The sequence below is a fragment of the Cynocephalus volans genome, chromosome 7, assembly GCF_027409185.1.
Source record: "Cynocephalus volans isolate mCynVol1 chromosome 7, mCynVol1.pri, whole genome shotgun sequence".
Lineage (NCBI taxonomy): Eukaryota > Metazoa > Chordata > Mammalia > Dermoptera > Cynocephalidae > Cynocephalus > Cynocephalus volans.
The window spans coordinates 140,793,755-140,819,554 of record NC_084466.1 but is presented as its reverse complement, the minus strand read 5'-3'; the positions used below and the strand labels follow the sequence as shown (position 1 = coordinate 140,819,554).

Here is a 25,800-nt window from a genome sequence, read left to right as displayed (position 1 = left end):
ATGCTTGAGAATAAGGAGGTGTCTCTCAAAACCCAGGGGATGTAGGAACTGAATGTCACCAGCTTGAATTCCCCACCTGGCACTGGGAGCCAAGTTGGTCTTGGCAGAAATAGAGGTGTAATTAATGAAGAGATTATCAAGTGGAGTGAAAGTTCTAGAGCCATCCCAGCTGTGGGCTTCACTTGGCTCACCCTCCAGTGACTCACCCGCTCATGAGCAACCCTCATGTGCCTGATTGAGGGGACTTACTCACCCTTCAGAGAAAAGATGGTAATGCAGTAAAACAAATGTCAGCACGTGGGATGCAGCTTAGCGCATCACCCCAGCCGGCACCCAGCTTCCTACTCCCTGGCTCTCCTTGCTTGAGACCCTTCCAGCCATTGACCACCTGGACAGGACCATACAATGGGCAGGCTTCTGTAACATACACAAAGGCTCATCAGAGGCTCAAAGATTTGAAATCAAGAGGGACCAGGGACCAGCTAGGCCAAGCCCCGAGGTCTGGTGAAAAGCACTGGAGGCAGGGGCAGGGTGAGGGCTAGACCCAGGACTTCTCACTGCTGCCCAGTGCACTTCACCATGGAAGCCCTGCTTGGATTATGCAGTTGAGGAGAGCAAGCTGAAGAAAATTGGGCCTCCCTGGTTTGGGTGGCCTTTCCATCTTTGGACTTTCCAAGTAACCTGTGGAGGGTGAATTGGGGAAGCAAAGCCTTTGAGGCAAGATGTGTAGAGAGCTGGGCCACCCTGGGCTCTGCCATCTTGCTATCTGCTGACAGAGTGTGCTGGGGGAGCTGGAGGCCACTTTGAGCCCTCCAGAATTGAGGGGTGTAGTTGGAATCCTCGTGTTAGTTATCAGCTGGCTGGGGTGACAAATTCTCACCAGTTCCCTTTTCCCTCAGGTTAGGAAACAGACCCCACGAGTCAGGCTGGAGCAGAGGCAGAGCCAGCTGTGGGAAGTCGATACTGTTCCTTCATTCCCCCACCAATGCAGAGGAAGTTACTCAGAAGGCAAGTCGATCCAGCTTTGGATTTAAATCCACTCACTGAGGGATTTACCTAGGAACTCCTGAGGGAATTATCTGGAAGAATTAGATGCAAGGGTAAAATAAGGTAGGCAGGCACTTAAGGTTAATCTTCACCTAGTTCACTTCTCCATCCCTTGGCTGCTTATCCATGGAGTCTGCTATGTGCCAGCCACTGAAGGGGGAGGCTGGCCACAGCATGGCACTCAGGTCTGCTAGAATCAAGGGCCTTGTGCCTTACGGGACTTTCAGGATCATCAAACTCAATTCACTCATTTCATAGGTAAGAAATTTGAGGTTCACGTCGAACTTTTTGCCTGGGGTGATGGGAGTGAGGGGCAGAGAGAGGGCAGATACTCTGACCACCTCCCCATGAGGTCTGTGCCTAAACTTCCCTTGCAAGTTAGCTTAGGGAAGCCCCTCAGCTGGAAAGCAACATTCTGCATTGTCAAGATCAAATTCGTGAGCAGATGCACAGCCTCACGCTTAAAGCTGCACATCTGCCACCATTGCCCTGTTGTTCATCTGGAAATAAACCAGTGAAGGAGGCCACGTTCCCCCCAATTCACCCAACAACATGACGAAGTGCTTTTTCCTTTTACTGTTTTTATTTTGCACCATAAAAAACAACAATGACGACAACAACCAGTAACATACTGCTTTTCTTCACATTCACATGGGTTTTAGGAAATTATTGCCTTTTCCCCTGGAGGAATAACCTACAGACAAAAAAGTAGTACCACAATGCAAAATCTGCAAATCCCAGAAGTCAATAGCTTGAAGACAACCCCCAGGGGCAGGGAGGAAAACAAGTGTCACAAGAGACCGGACAGGAGCACATGGAAGGACTGCAAGCTGAGGAAATGACTTTTCAATGCCACTGACCCAGAACACACAGCAGGTACCCTCTTTCCCCTGGCACCCATGGCCACCACCTCAAAGGGGTGATTTTTGGTCTATGGTCTGAAAAACTCTTTTCAAATGACACAAGAGTTGTGTTGAGGAAAGGTGCAACAAGACTGGTTCAAGTATGTATAAGAATCATGCCAAAGTCCAAGGTCAGGGAAGAACCCACAGTGAAAAAGAAACCCAGAGGAGTCAATGTCTTGCTACTTCTTCAACCAACTGCCTCCATTGGACCCAAGAGGGAATCTCAAAAACATTTCAGGCTTCACACTGGCATATACATCATGTCCCTACAAACCTAGTAGGGTTACTTTCCTGACTAGACAGTGATCAGCTTATGCCCTGAAGCAACAGAGACAGACATTGAAACTGCCAAAGTTCAGAAAATAAGGTGGAAATTGTGCTTCCTTCAAAATGAATTGACTTCATAACTGCCTTTTCTCCTGATTCAGCAACTTCTTTCTCCCATGTTGCTGCAGGTATTTATTGCCTTACGTTTGAAATGAAAAGGCTAAATTTGAGGTGTAAGGACTGGGCAGTCCCGAGAGGGCAGGGGGTCTGGAAGTACAGTAGTCAGCACACGCTGTGCTCTCGTAATGGCTTGGCCTTCCTTCCATGCCAAGAATCTATCCCCAAGGTCAGTCTGAAGTTCATTTGCAAGCCTGGTGCCCACTCACTATCTCACAGGGGCAGTGTGACAGAGTGAGGTCTTCAGTATTGCACAGGTATGAAATGTCCACGAGTTTAAAAAACAAAATCACAGTTGCTCTTAGGGCTGGCTGGTTCCCCCATCCCGGTTTTAGTAAGATGTGGCTGTGGCCACAGGGCTCCTGCAGAGCTCTGAGACCATCAAGTGGTGGGGGGGGCACTGGCGCCAGCACAGAGGTAGGGAATGTGCAGTAGACACCCTGCACGCCAGGGCTCAGTGTCTGCAAATGGTCTATAAATGAAGAGCCTGCTGCCTCCCCTTGGCAGGAGGGAGGATGGGGGCGTTGGGTGTGGAAGGCAGGATCTCAGATTCGTACTGCAGGAGCTGGCCCATGAAGCCAAAGTTGGGTGAGACCATGCTCCTCCTCTGCTTAATGTAATCGAAGGCCTCTTTCAGGCGGAACTGCTTGGTCTTCATGAGGTAAGCCATGCAGATAGTGGGCGAGCGCGAGATCCCAGCCTCACAGTGCACCAGGACTTTGCCTCCCTTTTCCCTGACACAGTCTGAAAGGAAGAAAAAAGTGGGAATGAGTCAGGACTAGAATCTAAAGGTAGTGCCGGAGCACAAGAATTCAATACTGAAGTGACCTACTTATCAAATCATGACTGCTCAAGACTCTGCCAGTCTTTAATCCCCACTGGTGAGGACAGAGCTTTTGGGGTCCCACCAATGTCTATCCCTTGTAGGACCTTTATAATCCTCACAGCTGCTTCCTGGTTCTCCAGGGTACTTGCACTGATTCTGCCAATGGAGGCACTAGACCTGGAAGATTCCATCCCTGGGGATGCCATCTTAACTTGGGTTCCACCAATGGATTTCAAGAGGCCATTGAAAAATTCTTGAAATAGTATGCAAATTTTTAATGGATATGCACATTTTCAAGAGGAGAGCATCCCAGGCTCAAAGACTGACTTAAAGAAGCAATTCTTCCCTCCCCATGTCTGATTCTAATGGTGATGACCTAGCTTCCATTGTAGTAGAAGCCTTCCAGGATCCCCAGACACCCTGTCTTGCCATGCCAGGGTGGGATACTTGGCTCAGCTCCCAGGATTCTTACCACCAAACATACAATAGCACACAGCCACTAATTATAGCCCCAGCTAAGTGACGCTTACTAGACGGAGGATATAAATGGCTTTTGCAAATTCCACCTTGCCCAACAATGGGAGTCACTGCTCTAAAGCCACCACCATCAGTTAGCCCTCTTCAGCTCAATAAGACAAAGGTGGGGGAGGGTGCCCTCCTTTCCTGCTCTACCCCTCCCTATAAAACAGGGCTACCACTGTTAAAAATGGGAAGGGGTAAAAGGTTAAACATATATATATATACATCAAATCAAAACCACCAAAAATACAGTCTTTCCGATTCCCTCTCTTGCTAGTGAGGAAACAATTACATCACAGGAAGTTAGATATAGTTGGCACCATGTAAGAATACAATGTGCAAACACATTTAAGATTTTGAAGGGCCAGAAAAAAAAAAGTCAGCCCCCTTACCATGCTCCACCCTGGGCCAAGTTCAAGAAATGAATCTGCAAGATCTAAAAGATAAAATCTCTCAGGCATTAAGGAGGAACCCTAGGGTTTCCCCATCTGAACGGAAACCCCAAAGGCCTCCAAGGGAAGCTCATTAGAGATGCCCCCAATTCAGTCTGACTTGAAACAGACAAACAAAAACCAAAAGATTCCCTGTAAATTACTTCAAAGGGGAGACCCTAAGTCCCTAGGATTACAGTGTCGTGACTCCTATTTTCCTTTGTTCCTCCATTGGCCTCCTTTATACTCTAGCTTTTAACTGGCCAGTGCCACATCCACAAATGCAAAGGGCCTAGGGTGCGTTGCTTCTGGAACCCCCTCTGTACTTCTGGGCTTGCCTTCCATGTGACCCTCTTCCCTCAGAAGGGGTCAGTGCATTTTTCAGCACACAGCCCACTGCAGAGGCCGAGTGTCTTCTTCCATTAGCAAGGCAAGGAGTCTGGGAAAAGCACCCTATACTTTCGAAATGCTGTGGGTTTGTGCGATTACACAAACACAGGCACAATACACACACAGGAAGGGAGGGTGCTGAGAACTGGATGGGGGTGGCTCCGTGACCTCATTAAGTAGCTATCTAGGTAACTGAGCAACAGGCTGAGAAGGGCAAGACATTGGGACGAGGAAAACAAGTCAAGGGGTTCCCACCCTGAACCCATCATTTTCGCTGCCTCTCAAACTCCAAAGGAATCATCTCAGCCCAGAGGCTCAGGGGATAAGCAGGACAGTCTCGGCCTTTTGCCTCTGCTGAGTTTCTCGTTAGGGTTTTCTATGGAGCAGAAATTGTGTCTGGTGAGCAGAGGGCCCACCACATGGCTGAAGGGGGGCCCTTTAATTGCTACCTGCACTTAGTAATTATTGCTGTGTCTAACATCCGCCTTTTCCCCTGCAACATCCCTTAGAACAGGATACAGGAAAATCACGCCTCAGTTTCAACAACTATGCATGTTAAAGAAAAGGGAGGGACAACCACAAGGTGGGGGAGTGGTGCTTGAGAGTGTCAGGCCAGCACTGGAGGGAGAAGGATGGAGGAAAGAGATGTCAAATGGGAGAACAATCTGGGCAACACACCAGGCAGAGGAGCGAGAGGCCAATGCCTCTGTCTTCAGGCCTGTACAACGTAGTAAATAAATAACTGCCTCACAGGACCACAGAAAGGATGCAAAAGATGCCAACATTTTTGTGCATAAAGCATGGAGCATAAGTGTCATCTTTAATCCAAAATTAGCTGAGAATGCAAAACGAATTGCCCCCACAGCCATTTGCCAAAACTATAGAAAGCTGCTGGGCCCTTGGGGCTCCGTGTGTAAGTACTCCTCTGTCTATCCTCTGTTTGCTTTTAAAAATATCCCGACCTGGGCCGACCCCGTGGCGCACTCGGGAGAGTGCAACGCTGGGAGCACAGCAGCGCTCCCGCCGCAGGTTTGGATCCTATATAGGGATGGCCGGTGCACGCTCACTGGCTGAGCGAGGCTGGTCACAAAAAAGAGAGAAAAAAAAAAAATCCCAACCTACGTAGCAGCATAGTTAGGGAGGCTCCTCCGCCTGCCTTCCTCATATACAGCATTACGCATAGATGCACCCTGCTCTCACCCAGCTAGAAACAGTAACAAGAGCAGCAGTGAATACTGCCATAAAATTATATTAATTCATTTATCTTGCAAATTCAAGCTCCTATTAATAGCAACTCAAATCCTCCCCTCTGCTTTTTCAGTGGCTGCATCCATTCTTGGCTCCAGGTCTCAGTGGTTGCCTACACAAGACACTTTTCTTTCAGTGAAGGTATCCCCCATCAGGACATCAAAAGCCTAGACCATATGCCCCAACGGGGCTTCGAAAAAACTGAGCAGGGGACCACTGAACCTACCAATGAAGTCTATTGCTTCTTGAAAGTGGGAGCTAATGTCAGCCGTGTGGCTGTCTTCCACAGGGATCCACTTGTAGTGTAGAAGGCTCGTGCAGGCCTCAGAGGTCCGCCGGGAGACATTCAGCAGGGCTGTGATGTGCAGGTTGGCGAGGAACTCGCACTCTGATGCGTGGTAGGCACTTCCAAGATAGAGGAAGGGAAGGATTTCAACTGGGCCGCCCTGGAGCAGAGGCAAAGCATAACCAGGAAATAGTGGATTAGGTGGCTCATTTGGGAGAGGGGAAGAAAACAACCTGACCTATTTGTTTCTTACAGTGGGAGGTTCCCTTTCCGGTTGCCAGGTAGAGTTCAGAGCCAGGGCAGCTCAGCCAACAGTGTGGGTGGCGCCTCCATCCTGGCAAACTTTCTACCCTACATGACTGTCTTGTGACTCAGTGACGGCAAAACCCACACAGCAAAGGGTTTCATTTTTTTGCACATATCGAGGAGGTAGGAAATGCTGGCAGCCTTCCTGTGCTAACAAGGAGAAGCAGAGTGATGTGATGGGAAGCAAGGAACGGCCTGTGTTCAAGTTTAAGCTGCCCCGAGAGTACCAGGGCCAGTCCTTTAACCTTGGGGCAACCTTGGTTTCTTCAACAAGGTGAGCTCCCCTCCTTTACAATAGTGTATTTAATCAAACCTAAGACACTATTGCCCCACAGATACATCCAGATTTCAGAGATGTTAAAATGTGCTTCCTGCCCCTCCTCCAAAAAGTATGCTTCATAGGATCGAAAATAACCATTACCTACCCAGAATCTTTATACTAAGAAAAGTTGTTAGGCCATGAGCAGAGGGGCTTCCCCCACCCTGACCTTCTTCACACAAGGTGTAGCATTGACAGAGTGTTAGTGAGAGATGCTACCCTTTTGGGAAGCCACCCACACACCAGGTTTCTAGTTAAGAAGGATCCAGATTAAGGGAGAACCAGAGACCATCTACCCTGAGGCAAATAAAAAGAACCACCAGCTAGTCAGACTCCGGCAGTCGCAGCATTTACAGGGTTCAAAGTTGGAACAATGGGAGGCCCTACAGATTTAGAGGGAAACACTGGGCTGGGGGACAGTGGCTGTGACTTTGGGAGCCTTTCCCATACCATCCATCCGCTTCCCGTGTTTCCATTTCCTGACCTGAAATAAGAGTAGAATGGAAACTCCTTGCCAGATCCGTAACAGGGAAAGGGGCATGTGACAAGGGCCAGCAGCAGACAATTCTGAATTCACCCCTCACCTGGTGTTTGCTTTTTCTCTCCTGAGAAGTCAAGTGTTTAAGCAAAGGCCGGTTAGGCCACTTGGAAGACAGTTATGAGGATTTTATGTAAGGTAAAATAATAATCACCACCAGTATTTTTGTTAGCACCTACTACGGCTGGCCTCTTGGCTTAACACTTTAGATGTATCTACATCGTACCAATTTCACAACAAATCTGTGGGGTAGGTAACATTATTGCCATTTTACAGATGGGCAACTTGAGGCTTAGAATGATTAAATAACTTGCCCAAGTCAGAGCTAGTCAGTGGTACAGCTGGCACCGAAACTCAAATCTGACTGCTCAGCAAGAGCTGCAAGGCCTTGTTTGACTCCATTTCGATAGTGATCAGTATGATCAGTATTTTAGGTAAAGACAAGAAGGAAAAAATTCCCTTCCTTCCTCTCTTCCTCTAGAAGTAAAATGTCCACTTGCATCTCCTCCCTGACAACTCCCTCAGCTTCCACATATACAGAACAGACTTCCCAGTGGCAGTGCAGTGGTTAAGAACCTGGCCTTGGGCATCAGACAGAACAGCTCTCGGTCAAGTCCCAGCTCCACGCTTACTAGCTAAGATGATCTTGGTCATCTTCTTTAACCTCTGAACCTTTATCTGTAAACTGGGAATAAGAATACCTATTCTCTCAGGATAATTGGTAAAGTGTAAATGGGATAACAGGTACATTAAAACCTGGCACATTATATAGCTACCATTATCATTCGAGGCTGAAGAATAAACAAACAGAACATGGATTCTCTCCTTGGGAAAGAAACAGGGCAGATACTGAGACCAGTGAATCCTAGCAGGTCTGGTGCTGGCCTGAGCTGGACCCACTCCCTGGGCCCAGCTCCCTACTGATTAGGAACTAGGAGACAGCAAAGTTGGTGGAAAGTTCTTTGGAAAGGGGTCATAAAACCAAGTCCAGTTTCACCCAGCCACTGACCAGCTGTGAGTCCCCACCAATGGGCACCAATAAGCTGGACAGTTGACTCAAGATCTCTCCCTCTCCTGATTGCCTGGAAAACGCTGACATACCAGGCCCGGGATCCTAACCAATTTCCTCTAGAGCTCAGTCCTGCCCACCCCTGAAATTACATTTCTTTCCCTTTTTGAATCTTCTGTTTAGACTCAAGAGCCTGAGGTCTTCAGAAACCCCAAAGGTTAACACAACCTCGCCTGCATTTTCTCAATGCAGAAGCGTTTGTTTCTAAGAAGCAGCACTCGGGGGTTTCCCAGAGTAATCTTGAAGACACATCAGGGCCTCCACGCCCCTCACTTGGTCAAAGGTCTGCTGAGCTTTTGCAACACTCTGCCAATTCTTATTTCTCTTTCACTTTCTGAGAAACAGGAGAAAAAACACAACCCAAACAACAAACAAAAATAGAAACCTGGCTAGGCCAAATGCCCACAGCTTGAGAGCCAAGGGTTCATCATCCATTGTGAGGATTATTAATAAAGGAAAACAAACAAAATCATAACCCTGGCACCTGGCCAAGCTAACAGGCTTCTTGACCAAGGATCCCATTCCAGAAAAGGTCACCTGGCTTTACTCTGAAATGTATCCCCAGGAGCGGGGTTCTGCTCATGGCAGGGAGCTGGCATTTTAGGCAGCATCTAGAAATCTTCCTTCCTATAATTTCGATATGCTCTTAGTTTATGGGAAAATTATGAAGAGCTCCTCCCACCAAATCTGGGGTCTACATTAGTGGGCATGTGGAAAACAGAACAAGGTCTGAACAGAACCAGAACAGGTAATTAAGAGAAGAGGGTTCTGAGCCTGGTGCTGCCATGAACCAGCCATGGGAGTCTGCAAATCACTCATCTCACTAGCTACAAACATTTTCCCCTTTGTAAAATGGGAAGATTGGTTTTGATCTTTGTTTTTTGCCAGATTTGGATTCTCACCTGCCTTCTCCTCATCTTCCTGTATCGTGCTAGGTAACCCTCTGACCAGAGCTTTCTAGTTTATTTTCCATTCAACAAGTTATCACAAAGCACGATGTTCTTAAAGAAAAAAAAAAAAAAATCCTACACATTCATAGAAACATGAGCCCTCTAGTGTCTCTTGATCTCCTCTGGTTTCAGAATTTATGGAATTATAAGCATCAGAAACCCTTACAGGAGCCTGCTTAGCCATTCACCATTCAAACAGTAGTTTCTCTATAACGCTCATCCCTCACTCTTACTCCTCTGCCCTGTTACAGCGAAAAACACCAAGACACAGCATGACAGGTACTGGGTTGGTTTGCAGAAACTGCAGAGCACGAACAATTACAAGGAACAGAGAAAGCCTAAAAGTCAGCTCTGAAATGTCTTCAGAGAAACCAAACCAGTATCTGGAAGCTTCTCTGAACCTCCCAAGCCACTTAATGGTAATGAATCTTCCACTTCCTCTTTTCTCCAGAAGCTGTCAAGCACCCTGTGGTTCATGTGCTCTTGCCAGCTTATTTGCTGGAAGGATGCCCATTGACTCTTGGATGGAAACTCACACTGGCAAGCCACAGAGACTCTCTAAAGCTAGAGGATTCTGCCAACACCCTGATCCACAAAAGAACTAACCTCTGTTGCTGAGCAGGGAGAGGAACAGTCAGGGTGCCAAGGAAGGAAGGGAGACAGGAGCCTGGGGTACCACTCGGGATAACTCCTCTACACCACATACCTGATCATAAGCTGGCCGGTAGCTGATGTTTAGCACTGGCTTTCCACACTGGCTGATGAGGGCTCTCTCACTTTCGATCTTCTCTTGTGAAATGGGTTTGACATCCACACAACACTCTGGATACTCCGAGTAGAAGGTCTCATATCCCCCTAAAAAAACAAACAAAAAAAAGTTAAGATGGATGTAAGCCTTGATTCCTTAGGCTCTCAGGAAATACCCATAATTAATCAATACACTTGAGTGTGGAATAGTAAAAAATATTAGATTCTGGTCATATAAAAAGTTGAAAAAAACCAGCAGGCTGATTGCTCAGTTGGTTAGAGCGCCACCTTGTAACACTAGGGTCAATGGTTCAGATCCCTGTACTGGCCAGCTGCCAAAAAAAAAAAAAGAGAGAGAGAAAAATCAATTAACAGATTTAGACTAGAAACAGGCTCTACACACACACACCCTTAACCCTAAAAAGTTACAGTTCAGAGAGGCAACGATTAACTTTTTGGGTCTATCAAAAGCAGCTTAAACTGTGAAAGGAAATAGCTGGCATCTGGCAAATATTAACCAAATCCCTCCAGAAAACAAAAACTATTTTCTCTCTTTATCTAAAAAGAAGGTGTGATTATGCAAAATTTCAATTGTTTTTGTTTTGTTTTGGCTGGCCGGTATGGAGATCTGAACCCTTGACCTTGGTGTTATCAGCTCCACAAAATTTCATTAATTTGTGAGAAATCTCCTACACTGGTTTCTTCCACAGCCCATCTGCTCTAAGTAGGATTACAGACAGTACCCCCTCCATTCATAAGGAAATGGGGCTAATATGAGGTTTCAATCTGGGCAGTGAAATAGCCTTGCCCCTTCTCACTCCCAAGGTGCCAAGCACACTGCTGATAATCCTTTCTGTACGTTCAATTTAGAGCCATCAATCTAGTTAATTACCTACCAAACCAAACTGGAGGAATGAGGACTTATGAACTTAATTCTCAGCCCCCATAAGTAAAAATGGTCTCTGTCCTCTTGATAACCACTGACCTTTTTTATCTTTTTCTTATCATCCACTTCTGACCTTCCCCCACCCGCAAACACCCCCAAATTAACAAGTCAACTATGGCATGTATAAGAATCCTTAGTGTTACATTTAAACTTCTCCAAATGGATCTCTTGAAGTAAAAACTATTCTCTGACCAAGTCACAGAAACTTGCTTATATAAATAAACCTTATTGGGCCCATTACACTCAGTGGGGAAGAACCAAACGACAAACTGGCCTCAGAACCCTCAGAATGCCAAGGCCTGTAGGTAAGCAGGCCAGGCTTGCTTGAGGAAAGAAACACTTTGCTTCCAACTCAGAACAACCTAAGGCTTTCCTAGAGCCTCCAGAAAACCAACTTCTGTCTTTTTCTGGCCCAGAGAATTCACTAGGTGTCAAATCAACAATTAAATACGCATTCTGAGACCACGTATTTTCTCCAAAGCTCCCATTTTTGATTCTGTCTTTTGGTGTTGTGATAGTCTCCCGTGGAGGGCATGCTGGCTTTTTAAAATCCCTGCAGTAGACAAATGGTTAATGGATTCCATGGCAGCCTCCTGCTCCCTCCCAGAAGCTGCAGCCAATTCCTAGAATGAGTCATCTTGCCATTACTGCTTCCTCTCAGCTCACTGCAACCACCCTGCCCCCATTTAGTACATCCAAATCTCCCCTGTGGTCACTTCAGCAAATAGCCTGTTGCACCTCCCCGGATGAGCTTCTGGTCCTCTACAATGACCCTGTTCCCCATCATGATGCCAGGAGGCCATGCTGGAGGGGGATGGAAGTGTTGGTGACTTCATCCATCCCTGCCCCTGTAACCCCTGGCCTTCTTCCTCTCTAGGTGGCAGAGGGAATGCCACAGCCTTACAGACACACACAGCTTCCTCAGAAGAGGTGTCCCTGGTCAGTAAGCCACCTGACTGCACCCCTGCGTGGGCCTCAACATTTTGGATTCCAAGAGCCGAACTGAGTGATTTTGGATGAGAATTTGGAGTAAGAGTGGCCGAGGCCCTCCCAAACTTCAGGATGAGAATCGTGGGGGAGAAGCCTTTAGGCTACCTCATTTCTTGGCTTTAAATAGATCACAAGAGTTAGCTATGAGGAGGACGGACAGGAGGTGCAGCATGGGTTGAATCCTGCCTGCCCGTTGACAAAATAAGGCGGACAGACAAAGAATCTCACGGTAGCTGAGGGACAGATAAACAGAACCCTGCCTCTTCAAGCTGAGGTCAGGAGGAGTCTCCCAGATTAGATGGTCTGTCTTTCACCTACTCCCAACAGAGCTGTGGAGAGACAGAACATTCCTCTCTGGTGCCTCACTTGAACTGTAAGAGCTGAGGCAATTCTTCCGGCTGCCTCAGTCTTCAGAGTGACTCTGCTTTCAATCACCACCACATTGCCAGGGGAACGGACACAATGCCCAGACACTATATTTAAACACGCACTGACCCGGCGATTTGGTCATCATCATCTCATTTTACAGGTTTTTGGGGGGGAAGAGGGATTATGGAAAGTATAAATGGAATTGCCCCCCAAGATCTGACATGCTGCTAGATTAAAACCTGAACTCAGAGCTGGCTGGTTAGCTCAGTTGGTTAGAGTGCCGCTTTATAACACCAAGGTCACAGGTTTGGATTCCTGTAGGGCCAGCCACCAGAGTCGGGGGTGGGTGGACCTGAACTCATTTCTTTCTGGACATGAGTTAGGTAAGGAAATGAAAATTTTCTCTGGCGACAATTTAAAGCTTAGTAGTGTGACAAGGGTAAGTAAAAAACAATTTCAACTGAAATTTAAAATGCACTTAACTTTTGACCTGGCGATTTTCATGATTTTACTGAAAGACTGACAGGCACATGCAAGACCATGTGGACGAGGATACCCTCAACAGCACTGCTTCCAACGGCAGCCTGATAGCCATCACCAGGGGAGGGTTAAACAAGTGAAAGGGACATGTATGTTCTGATAGGGACAAATCTCCAAGATCTAGCTGGGTGAAAGGCAGGAACAGCGAATACACAAAAATTAGGCTATTTGTTCAAAGATACTTGCGGAAAATTACCTAACGATGAACAACAGTTGGTGGCCATCACTGGAGAGTGAAACTGAGCTCTAGGGTGTGCTGAAGACCCACTTTTCGTTGTACAGCCTTTGTCCTGTTCAAATTTTTACCAGTGTATGTGCTCCCTTCATTTTAACAAAGCATTTTAAACATAATTTTCCTGAGATGGGAGTCTCCAGAGCTGCCTATTTCCTGTGGCAATAACTTCTAAACTGCCAGCATGGCTCCCTTAGAGAGGGGTGAGGAGCAGAGGTAGGAGCAGGAGGTGTTTCCTGGAACATATCTTTCATGCTACTGGGGAGGCGGAAGCTTTTCCTGTACTCATTGCTTAGAGCAGGAGACAAAAACCACATCAGGAAGAGAAAGAAATCAGGAGCCACGTATGAAACTTCCCCCCAGCTCGAAGGGGGCTATCCCTCCTTCCCCTGGGGGCTGGGGCTGCGGGGACAAGGAAGATTGACATCTACCTCGGCTATCTTCCCAACAGGAATCAACAGGGGGCAGTCCCCATAAGTGCTAATGGAGGGCAGCTGCCCACGTGCCTCTGGAATCTTTCTGGCCAGCAGTGTGTGAAATTCCCCAAATTGTATGGCTTTAAAACAGGGTCCTAACTCTCTCAGCTCACTGCCCCCAAGTTCTGAACCACCTCACTGTGACATCCCAAAGGGTCTGTACCAGGGTTAGCAGGGCCTCGGGGGCCCGCTGGGGCTAAGCCCTCATCGCTGCGCCCGGGCCGGGTCTCCCCGGATGACATCTGAGGTTACAACGGACTCAAATACAAGGCAGGAGCAGTCATAGGAAGTGACCCAGAAATCAATGCTCTAGAATGAGAGTCAATCACACACCCACCACCGGAAGCCAAAGTTATCTGCCCAGCAGGTGAAATAGGCAGGCCTGTCGAGACGACTGGCGCACAGCTCCTGGAGGTCTTAAATCAAAGGCCACGGAGTCCCCTCCACACCACCCTGCCGCCCGCGGCTCCTCTCCTTGGTCCTGGCTCCCGGCAGCCCTGGCGGGCAGTCCGCTCGGCTCAGGATCGCTCCCGGGGATAATCCCGGGGCGAAGAAGGGAGGAGGTGGAAAGGGTGGGAAGAATGTCAGCTCCACGTTGAGCTTGAGAAAGGCCTGGGAGGGGAGAAGAGGAGGCCGGAGGAAAACAATAAAAAGCAATAAAATGGAATGGAAGGGGAGGGACTCGCTAGGGTCAAAGGGGCAAGAGGGGTCGGTGAAGACACAGCCTACGGTCTCGTAACTGGCTAGGCGGGAGGAAGGGGGACACCACGGCGCCACGATCCGGGGGGAGGGTCGCGACCTGCTGATCGCGCCAGATCTGCCTTTCGGGAAGGCTCCGAACCCTGTCCCCAGGGAAGGCGGCGAGGCCCGCGTCTGCAAACGCCCAGCACGAGCCGACGGCCCCCAAACTGCTAAGCAGCAGCAACTCTCGCAGCATAACCAACCCCCACCCAGCCAGACGGACGGACAGGCTGCCAGGCTCTTTCGAGGAATACGGGCGTGGAGTGGGGACGCGCCAAGCGCTGACATTTGGACTGCCCTCCAAGCGCACCTGAAGGGCCAGTGGACAAGTGGTGACTTTCCCGGTGCCAGGGTGCAGAAGGACGTCCCGCGGGGGACCTAGGGAGGGGGCCCGGGGCCCGGGAGTCCAGGGCTCCGGGAGAGGGGAAGGTGGCAGGGGACCGAAGGCCCCGACGCGCTCACCTTTGAGGAAGTAGACCCGAGGGCCGGCGGGCAGGCAGGCGAGCAGCGAAGTGAGCACGACGCGCGCAGCGCTCTCCTCGCGCAGCTTCTGCCAGTGGCGACTGCCCTGGTCTAGCACGACCACGGCCGCCACGCCGCCGCCGCCCTCCTGCAGCAGCCGCGCGCGCGCCGCCTCGTCGGGCAGCACGTAGCGCGCCGACACCGCGCCGCCCCGGGCCCGCCGCAGCACCACCGAGTTGAGGTTGACGTTGAGCGAGCCGCGCACGCTCGAGGCGGCGAAAGCCAGGTAGGGCCGGCAGTCGAGCACCACGCAGCGCGCCGCCGCCTCCTTGCGGAGCATCTTGCGCAGCTGGCGCCCGTCGAGCGACGTGACCTTCATGCCACCGCCGCCGCCGCCCTGCGGCCCCGCGCCGAGCGCCCCGCAGGTGCCCACGGCCAGGGTGCTCGCGGGCGAGGCACGGGGGGCCGGGGCTGCCGCTGGCCGACGGAGCCCGGCGCCGGAGCCGCCGCTCAACTCTCCTTTCCCGCCCCGCACGCTCGGCACCCACCCGGGCCACTCGCCGCCCCAGAAGCCGGGGATTCCGCCGGCAGCGCAGCGTTTTATGTGAATGAGTGCGGCCTGTGACGTGGCTGCCCATATAAGGCCAAATAGGGGTGTTTCCCCGCCCCTTCGGGCAGTGGCCACGCCCCGGGGCGGGGCGAGGGCGAGAGGCGGCCGGCGGACGCCGAGCGTTAGTCAGCGGGAGGAGGAGGAAGTGGCAGGCGCCTGGCTGTTCTCTCCGTGGCGTTGCGCGGAGGGACTCACTCACGCATCACCCGGGACTGTGGTGGGGGTCAGGGACGCCACCGGGCCGAGGTGGCGCATGCTGTGCGGGAAGAGGAGGAAGCCGAGGAGGAGGAGGCGGGGCCGGGGCCGCACCATTGGGCTTCCCGTGTCACAGACGTAGTTTGGGAACCTGCTGGGGGCGGGGCCGAGCGCCGCCCTAAGCCGGGCGGGGGGAGGCGGCCGGTGCCTGCGGTCGTTACCGAAGTCTTTCCGCGTGGTATCTGTGTTTTGCTCAGCGGGTGGGGACAGATGACCTGAGATTGGGCTTGTGTTGGTCATGGTTGAAGCTGAGTGATGAGTACCTGGGGGCTCAGTATACAGTTTTCTCCATTTTTCTGTATGTTCGAAATTTTCCATAATAAAAGTTCCTAAAAGTAGACACGGGGGTAGAAGAGCCAAATGAATCCTGCCCTCGAAGGATTGACAGCCCTTTATCACTCTCCAATAGTAAGAATCATATGTTATTTTTTGAGGAGCCATTTTCTGGTCCCTGGGACACCTGTCATGAACTCAGCAGCAGCACCAACATGCATGCTGTGATGGAGTTCGGTCCAGCCAACTGCTGTCCAGGTGGCTTCTGGATTTGGAGGATTATCTGTGGATCAACTATAATCCCAGGCTGTCTGCCTCCACCAGTCCCCAGGAGCTTCAGGCTTCCTACCCCCATTCCTGGGGAACTGGACACGGTTCACCCACTCAGCAAGCATTTTTTGAGGGTCAGCTTTGTGTCAGGGCTCTGCCAGCTGCAGGAACATATGGGATGGAAACATGTCTCTGTCCCCAGCCCCGCCAGCCATTTTACTTTTAGCCTGGGTCAGGCTGTTTGATATAAATAGCCTGCCTCTGCTAGAGAGGGGCTCGTTTACAACATAAGGGAATAAGGTTTTTAGAAGAAAGAAGAAATCAAATTCTGAAACCAAATGCAATCACACTGGAGACCTGGGTGGTGGGCATTGCCTCTGGGTCACAACTGCATTCAGTCAAAGGTGCTGGCTTTGCCCTGCCAGCAGGGTCTTGATGAAGACAGGATGTGGGGGGTTTCTTTCTCTTTGGGGTTATCTGTACCAGTCTTTCCTGCAACCTGCTGCTCCTCCAGTGTGTTCTTTCTCTGCTATTGGCACTATCCACCCCCGGACATTTCAGCCTAGAACCCACATTGATGTGGAGCACCTATATGGCCAGTCTTTGCTGGTGACACCAAAGTGAACAGGACTTGCTTCACCTGCCCCCAGCCCAGAAGTCCTATGGGTAGTGGGGAAGAGCACCCAGTGGGGGCGGGAGCTGCAGAAGGCCTCCCGGAAGAGAGAGGGCTGAGCTGTACTTTTGCTTCAAAGGATGAATTGAGGTTAGCCTGGCCAGGAGGGGGAAGGTAGAGGGCATTTCAGGCAGAGGAAATTGCTTGAGGTAAAGAAAAAAAACCAAAAAACCCAGCATGGTATGTTCTGGAGGTGTGCGGGAGACTAAGGCACTTCTGGCATTTATTAGAAATTAAGCAGGGTCAGATGACAGGGGGCCTTGTGTACCATTTAGGGCATTTGGGTCTTATCCTTTGGTCAGAGCAGTCCCTGCTGAGGGGTATTACTCAGTGACCTAGTCAGGTTAGCATCTGGGGAGGTCACTGAGGCAGCGCTAAGGAGGATGGATGTTTTGCTTGAGAGTGGATATGGGGTCCAGACTGGAGTCAGGGAGAGGAATAGGAGGCTTTCATGGGTAATCTAGGCCTGAGCTGACAAGGGCCTGCGGAACTTGGCAGTGATAGCAGCTATGAAGAGGCCACACAGATTGCAGAACATTTACAAAGGAAATTGCTGGAAGGAATGGGATGGGGAGGGAGGAATGGAGGATGACACCAGAGTTTCTCAGTGGGGTGACTGGGTGAATGGTGGTACCTTTAGATAGGGACCCTACAGGAACAGGTCTGGGGGGTAGCAGGAAGAGGTGGAGAGATGCAGTTTAGACACACTAATAGGTTAGGGTTGATCATGGCCACCCCAGTGGTGCCCAGCAAGCAGTAGGATGGCCTGGTAGCCAGGGTAGTAAGGTGGTCTGTCCGTTATAATGCTAGACTTCCTATGTCCCGTAGAATCCTGGGACTCTGCTTTCCAGATATCTCTTCTCACCTGCTCTTTCTTGTCCCATGGCCACGGCTGGCTTCGAAGGTGTGTGACCTGTGCAGCCTCACAGTGCCCTGTACTTAGAAAGCCCCCTCTTCCCACTTCTTTTAATGCTCTATTGTCACTAAATTCTTAATTTTTGCACAAGAGACCCTGCATTTTCCTTTTGCACTGGGCAGCACAAATTTTGTAAGTGGTCCTGCCCATGGCTGTAGTTACAGTGCCCCATTGCTCCTAACCACCCTCACCCCCACCTTTCACTGGGCTCTACAGTAGCATCTGTCTCCCAGTCTCTGAGCCCTTTTCTTGCTCTCTCATACTCTGCAATGGGATCTTCTTAAGCATAGATCTGAATATAGAGTCCACCTGCTCTGCACAGAAACCTTCAATGCCATTTACACAGTGTCTTGATAAAATTCAGATTCCTTAGTGGAACATAAAGGTTCTCGTTTCTAGCCAATTGGCCATAACCCAACTCCAACCTTATTTCTCCCCTCCCTTCCCAGACCTCCCGCCACCCCCATTCCTTTGTATAAGAATCCTGCTCCACCTTCACACAGCTCTGGAGCTACTGTTGCACCTCAAGAAGTCATTCCTTTGTCCTCCAGCCCATTAAGTGGCCACCCCCCTGGGTGTTCTCATGCCTGTACAGTTTCCCTCTCCCCCTTAACCTGACATGTGAGTGTTATCTGGCCTCTATTAGCCTGCAGGCTCCCAGGCCACACTCTGGGACCTTATCCGACCATCTGTGTCTCTGTCACAACACCCTCACATGGTAGGAGCTCAGTCAGTGTTGGTGGAATGGAATTCAATGCTTGCTGAGACATGAGAGCAGCTGGCTTTTCAGGAGGCACCTGGGGAGAAAGTTGGCAATAGAGTAAATCAGGGCCTTAGACACTGGGTAAGGAGGCAAGGTGGAAGGCTACGGGTGCCCATCCATGCGATGCAGAGCTAGAGTGCATCAAGGAAGAGGAGGGTGTCAAGGACTGGCTTAACAGAGTAAATAATCACGACGGCTCTGGAATAGGGGTGAGGGGGACTCAGGGAAAAACGCAGAATTAAAATTAATATTGTGAGTTCATGAGGCAGCGCCTTGTCCTATTCATTATTCTCTCCCTACTGCCACTTATTCTCAGGGGGGGCCAAGAAGGTTTTTAGGCTCCTTGGCCCTCATTTGACCAGTCATCCTAATCCTCATGCTTTGGTTCATCATTGTAATCTGGGTCACCCTTTGAAAGGTTGTGAGTATACCTTTGTAAATGTTGAAAGCCCTCTGCTTGGAAACCATACCTATACCATTCAGCTTGGAATTTCAGGGAGTTCACAGATATGCAGAATCCTGAGAACTTCCTGCTCTCTGCAGCCTCAGTAGGAGGTTCTGGGACTCCTCCCCAGCCCTGCTTCCCCTACCATTCTGGCCCTCCCAGCCCATAAGGTGGGCCAGGTGGGCCAGGTGGCCCGTGAGGATGGATCAGAGATCACCCACAAATGCAGGGGCCCAAAGCCAAATCAAGGGTCCCTTTGCAAGCCTGAGCCCTCTCAGAAAGATCCATTTTGCCACATCCGTTTGTTTACTTGTTTGTTTCTAATCATGAAAGTAGTGCATGCTCATTGTTGAAAATGTGGAAAATGTGGGGAAGCAAAAATGATACTTTTTTTTCTTAGGGTGTTGCTTTTTCTGGCATAAGATCCTAAATCGAAGCTGCTGCCAGATCCAGACCTAAGACTTCCTTTTGCCCTCTTTAATAAAGCAAAGAGCACTGGACTAGGAATCAAAGATCTCGATTCTCATCAAATCTCTGCTATTACTAGCTTTTATCCATTTATCTGATATACATAGAGTGCCTTTTGTGTGTATAGGTGTTTCCACATGGCCCTCCTGTCTCCCGTGCCCCCTGGATCTTAGAATGGAGCATGTACGATGTTCACTCAAGGGTACAGACAGCACTTGCTGTCTGTGACTGTTGAGAATCACTCACCACGGTTTCCTCTTCCATAAAATAGAGACATTAGTGCCTATTTACTAATGGTGAGTGACAATGACATAATGTACATAAAGCTATATTGTATGATGCAAGCATATGATGTTTGTGTGGTTGTTATTGCTAATAATATCATTCATCAGCAAAGCATCCACTCATTTACTCAAATACTGACGCACTGGTACATTCAGTTTTCTCTTCTGTAAAATAGGGGTAAAAATAGGACTTAGCTCATAGGTTAGAATCAGGGACTTAATACACGTAAGGTACTTAGAACAGTACTTGGAACATATTAGGAAATTAATAAATATTAACTAGTTGAACAGGCTGTAATGTTTGTTCCAGCCAAGGAAAGACTGTTCTCTAATGGCACAGGAAAAAAAGATGGGGGTAGGCATGACAAGAAGAAAGAGTTACTTTCTGTCTAATTCAGCTGGCAGTCAAAGAAAGAAGTATTAGAAGCCTACAAACTTGTCCTTCTGAAGGTCTAATGAGTGCAGGGGGATATTTAAAGAATAAAAATTCCCAGACCCATTTACGGTAAAGCAGGAGAAACAAAAAGTTGTTAACACAATAACAAGTGCTAAATGGGTTGGTTTTGATAGTGACAGCTGCAGAAGTTTTAGATAAGAGAGAGATCAATAAAAACTGGAGTATTAGAGTAGGCAGGCTTGGAACAGGAGTTTAGATTTGATAAATAATCCCTTCAACTCTAAGAGCAGGGGCTTTGGAATATGACAACCTGAGGTTTCAGTCCCCTGTCTACCTCTTACTGATTGGGTGACCTTGGGCAAGTTGCTTCACCTCTTCAGAGAATCTGAGCCACGATTCTCTCATCTGGAAAAGAAAAAAAAAAAGATAATAGGGCCGGCCCGTGGCTCACTCGGGAGAGTGTGGCACTGATAACACCAAGGCCATGGGTTCAGATCCATATATAGGGATGGTCGGTGAGCTCACTTGGGAGAGCGTGGTGCTGACAACACCAAGTCACGGGTTAAGATCCCCTTACCAGTCATCTTTTAGGGGAAAAAAAAAAAAAGATAATAGTAGTACCTACCTCATAGGGCTGATGAGAAGATTAAAGGAAGTACCTACGCAAAGCCCTTCTCTGTGTGCCTGGAGCATGATGTGGACTCCAGTGAGCCAGTATTTTTCTTTATGAAAAGTCACAGGGAGCACCGAACGGAATCTTGGCAGTAAGGAATTATAATTCTACCTTGAAATCTTCCAGAGAGAGAGAGCTTACTGCCTCATGAGACATTTTTAAATGAGGCCTAGAAAGGAAACAAGTATATCCTGGGATTTTGTGAGATGCCAGGTATGTCCTAAATACTTCGCTTAATCCTCACAACTACCCTATGATGTAAGTACTACTGTCCCATTTTACAGTGGACAAAGGTCACACAGACTTCTCTGTGTCTTCTACCTTTGCTTCCAGGTTTGGAGAAATATAGTGAAAGTCTAGACTCTCTTTGAAATATTGAAGATGGTAATCTCATCTGTTCCCCACTTTCTCTTTTCTAAAATAATAGTCCTCGCTCCTTAGAATACCTGTTTTCGAGACTCTTAGGAGACATATTGTTTATTTGCCAGAACTCTTTACTTGTGATCCCTGAATGACACTGGGGTGCAGCAGAGAATGTCCATTTACTCCAAGTTCAAAGGTCCTACAAAAAAGAGATGCTGCTAAGGGTCATGGACGTGGTTAGAGAAGGGGAGAGATGGAAGAGGGCAAACACTTGAAAGCAAAGAGATGGCAGTTCTTCCCCCACCCATTCAGGAGCCACAGATTATCCCTGGAGGATGGAAGTGGGATTTTATCTCCCAGTTCTGGCCTCCCCCAGGCAGCACTTCCTTTCTGCGATTCAAATCAAATGTGGATCATGCTGAGGCATCCTTGAAAGCTCTCAGGAAGTGGGCTTGGTTGGGAGGAGTTTAGAAGGAGGATATTTGTTTTCTCTCCAGCTTCACCCTAGAGATTCTGGACAGAAAGATAAATGGCTGGTGCAACTTGGACTTTTCTCTTAAAGGGTCTTAATTTTTATAACTAGGAGCTTGTGCCATCGAGTGAGCATTGTATTTGCTCCATACTAACACTCTGGGGGCAAGGTGGATGGAAGGGCCACTGGGAGAAAAACATTTATATGTTAAATGTAAATAGCCTCCAGTAAAGATCCCCTGCCTGGTTTCCTCTCTCTCTCTCTCTCTCTCTCTCTCTCTCTCTCTCTCTCTCTCTCTCTCTCTCTCTCTCTCTCTCTCTCTCTCTCTCTCTCTCTCTGTGTGTGTGTGTGTGTGTCCCCGGAGGTGCTTCCAATCTCTTATCACCCTCACATATTTTGCTAGATCTGAGTATCCCCTCCTCTATTATTCCCAAAATTGACTTTGCAGAGACTCATTTAAAAAAAAAAAAAAGAACAAGCCCAGAACCCTTATTCTATTTTAAGCACTAATATCTGGGGTTTGATAATATAATTCTGGTTTTTTTTTGTTTGTTTGTTTGTTTTTTGTAGTAGAAAGTAAAATATATGACAATTCAAACAGGAGACTTCCGTCTGTGTACATCCTACAGTCGCCTCCCCTACCACCAGGGATACCACCCTGCACTTGGGGAAACAGTAACTGGGTTCTGGGGTAAAAGAGACCAGCGTTGCCCGGGTTCTAGAAATGACGAGCAATGTAGCCTTAGACAAATGGCTTAAATGATTCTGCGCTACAGTTTCTTCTTGAGAAAAGTTGGGATAATTAACAAGTTATAAAGTAGAAACAAAATAATAGATGTGAAAGTACCTTGTAAACTTCTCCTGATAATCTTTTTCATCAGTAACTTGCTTGCTCCTAGGGGTCTAGAATCCTATCTTTTCTGGCCTAGAACTAGTGGGAAAAAGTTTCTGAACCTTAAGAGTTCAGAGCAAGGGCTTTGCCCAAGCTCCCACCAGAGCCCCACCCCTTAACCTGCTATGAGAGTTTCTTCCCCTCTCTGTGCATCAGTTTTCTCACTTCCAACGTGGGATTAGTTATGGCAGTGCTTCTCAAACTTGGTTGTGCATAAAATCATGAGGAGCCTGTTGACATGCAGATTCTCATTCTGGGGCCTGAGATTCTGCACTTCCAACCAGCTTCCAGGTCAGCTGCTGCTGGTGGTCTATAGACTGTACTTTGAGGGGCGAGGAGTTCTAGAAGTTAACTTTCTAGAGTGCTGGAAGGTTCAAATTAGACAATACATCCTAAGTATTTAGCCTGGTGCTTATGTCAAGTACTTATCAAGAGATAGTAGCTCTATTGTCAATATCATAGTGGTGTTTGTGTTTGGGGTTGGGGGTCGAGAGGTAACTCCAGACAGAACAGAAGATGATGGGACTTATTATACCTGAGGGGTTTGGAAAGAGTGATGCACCAGGAGTCCACAGACCCAGGTTCAAGTCCTAGCTTTATAACTTGTACCATAGCTATGTGAGCTTGGGCAAGTCTCTTGACTTTCCTGAGCTTATTTCCCCCCTCACAAAAAGGGAAGAAGTTGAATTAGATAGTGTCTAACTAAGGATTCTCTCAGCTTTGTTTACATTTTTTGTTTGGCAACCAGCTGGTACAGGGATCGAACCCTGGACCCTGCTATTATCAGCATCACACTCTAACTAACCAAGCTAACCAGCCAGCCTTCTCTCAGCTTTGAAATGCTGAAATTTGAGGATAGTCACCCCTGCTCCATCCCCACCACCAGAAGGCACTTAACAGGCCTGACCTTGGCCATACTCTTGAGCTTCATCTGTTACAGAGATGGGGCTGCTCTGAGCCTGCCTTGATCATGGAGAAGATGAATAACTGGACAGCCCAGCCCGGTGCCCTTGGCATTCCTAGAGCCTCAGGTTACATCCCCCCTAGAAGCCTCTGTTCTTTGGGTCTCATACAAAGTTCTCCCTGGTAAGGTGTAGTGACTTGCAAACTAAACAGGAGCTCAGAGAAAGGATGAAAAGGAGGCATTTTCCACATTCCATCTCACTGCTTCACCACACTGGAGGAAAAGTGATTCACGAGTAAACTTCCTTGTCAGCATATATGTCACACCCACTGGATTCCAGCCTCTCCACATATCCCTCTGAGCTCTGGGGACTCGAGATCCAGGCAACCAGACCCTGTAAGAAACTTGCCCTTCCAGGGTGGAGAAATGGGCATGCAGCAACCTGATCCCCAAATAGGAAGAAAAAGCCTACTGAGATGCAGTGCAGCCCCAGACAGTTTATTAACCCCCAAGTCTGTACTGAGCCCTCACCATGAACAAACATTTATCGAGCACCTGCTCTGGCTAAGCAAGTTCACATGAATTACTTATTTAACATCATTACATCCCAGTGAAGAGAGATTAGTACAGATGTGGGCACCTAGCTTCAGAGAGGTTAAGTGACTTGCTCAGGGTCACACAGCAACAAGACATTCAACAAGTATCACCCCCTAAGCAAAGCCCACTAGTTGAGCTGACCCTCCCTTTTCTCTTCCCTGTTTATGAACTTGCATCAAAGCCCCTGTCCATCATGATTACACTCAATTATGTTTCCCTATCCACCTGACCATGGAGTCAGCTCCTAAGGCCCCGGCAGCCACATTCCCTCGCCTGGTCCACAGCTGGCCCTAGTAAGACAGTCTGCTCAATGAATACATGAAACTGGGACTAGGTCTCAGCATCATGCCACTCAGCCCTGGGCTGAGAGGGGAACGCAGAGAAGCCCGAGACTTCATTCCCGACCTCAGGAAGGGCTGGGGAAAAGGTGTAAGGGTTGGAAAGCAGGGAGGAGGAAAGGCGGTGTGGATGAAGGAGACAGGGGAGGTGGAAGCCCAGGGAGTGGGAGATAGGAAGCAGCCAGGTGTCACTTCCAGAGAAGATGAGAAGACCAGCCCTGTGAGGGGCAGGGGGGCTCTGGGAATGGTAAGAAGGTGGAGAGATTAGATACAGGAAACAACACCTGTTTTGTGCAATCAGGCATTATGGATATGAAGTATAAAAAAGTTTACTACCTTTGACGTAGTAATTCCACTTCTGGGAAATGATCTTAAGGAAAATCTCTAAAATACGGAGGAAGTAAAGCTATACTCACAGGGGTGTTCATCACAGGGCTATTTATAAGAAGGTAAAAATAGAAACAGCCAAAACATTTCTCATAAGAGAATGAGGAAGAAACTAGTATATACAGCAGCCATTAAATGGGATGTTTTCAAAGACTCTGAATAACATTCAAAATCAATTATGTTAAAATGTGAAGGGAAATGGCAGGTTACAAATAATAATAATAGTTGTCACTTGCAGAGTGTTATTTCCTAGGCACTGGGTTGGGGGATTTCCATTTTTAGTGTCATCTAATCCCTGCACCAACCCTGAGGGGGTGGAATTCTTTCAAGGAACAGATTTGGAGACTGAGGCTCACCAGGTCATGGAAGAGCTGGGCCCTCGTCACAGTCCAGTGTGTTCTGACTTCCACATAATGGGACCACATCCAGCAAGGAGACATGAGAGAAATATATCAAATATTAACAGTGGTCCTTTTTCGGGAGCGGGAGGTGGAGGGAGGGGTAATTCCCCTCACTTTTATGTATTTTCCAAAGTTTCCCATATGAAGTTATAATATTCTTTTTGTATTCTTTTCTAATTTTCAGTTATTTATTGTGCTTATCATTCTGCAACTTTTGTCATTTTTAATAGCTCTCGGTGATGTTGTCATCTTCCAGAGTCCCTTTATCTTTTTTGTGGGTGGGGGGAGCTCAGATTATCCCATGGTACGGATTTGGCATCATTTGTTTGCCGAGGTCTCCCGTTGAAGGACATTTAGAAGATTTCTAACTTTTCACTAATACAGTCAATCCTGCAAGGAGCAACCTTGCTTACACCCCTTCAAACAGAAGGTTTGGACTAACAGAAAAGAATGGACTAAAAAAATGGGTGGCTATACTTTTGGCTTTAGCAGATTGGGGGTAGAGGGGTTTAATTAAGGACTCCAGATTCAAAGCTTGTCCCTGTTGGTAAAAACTGGGCATGTGTGGGTCTATTTGAAGGCTCAGTTTCTCTAACTGTATCCCCCACACACCATCCCACCCTGGGGCTGCTCTATCA

The 25,800-nt window shown here is 48.4% G+C and overlaps 1 protein-coding gene across 1 annotated transcript; it reads right to left on the bottom strand.

Annotated features, from left to right (window-relative positions):
• Nucleotides 1–1,641: 1,641 nt before the first annotated feature.
• DUSP5 (dual specificity phosphatase 5) lies at nt 1,642–15,175 on the bottom strand. Its single transcript, XM_063102901.1, is given in 6 exon segments — nt 1,642–2,787; nt 2,789–2,917; nt 2,920–3,140; nt 6,037–6,256; nt 9,985–10,133; nt 14,782–15,175. Coding segments are annotated over 6 exon segments (1,158 nt in total). The 5' UTR covers nt 15,161–15,175; the 3' UTR covers nt 1,642–2,727.
• Between the last annotated feature and the right edge of the window lie 10,625 nt (nt 15,176–25,800).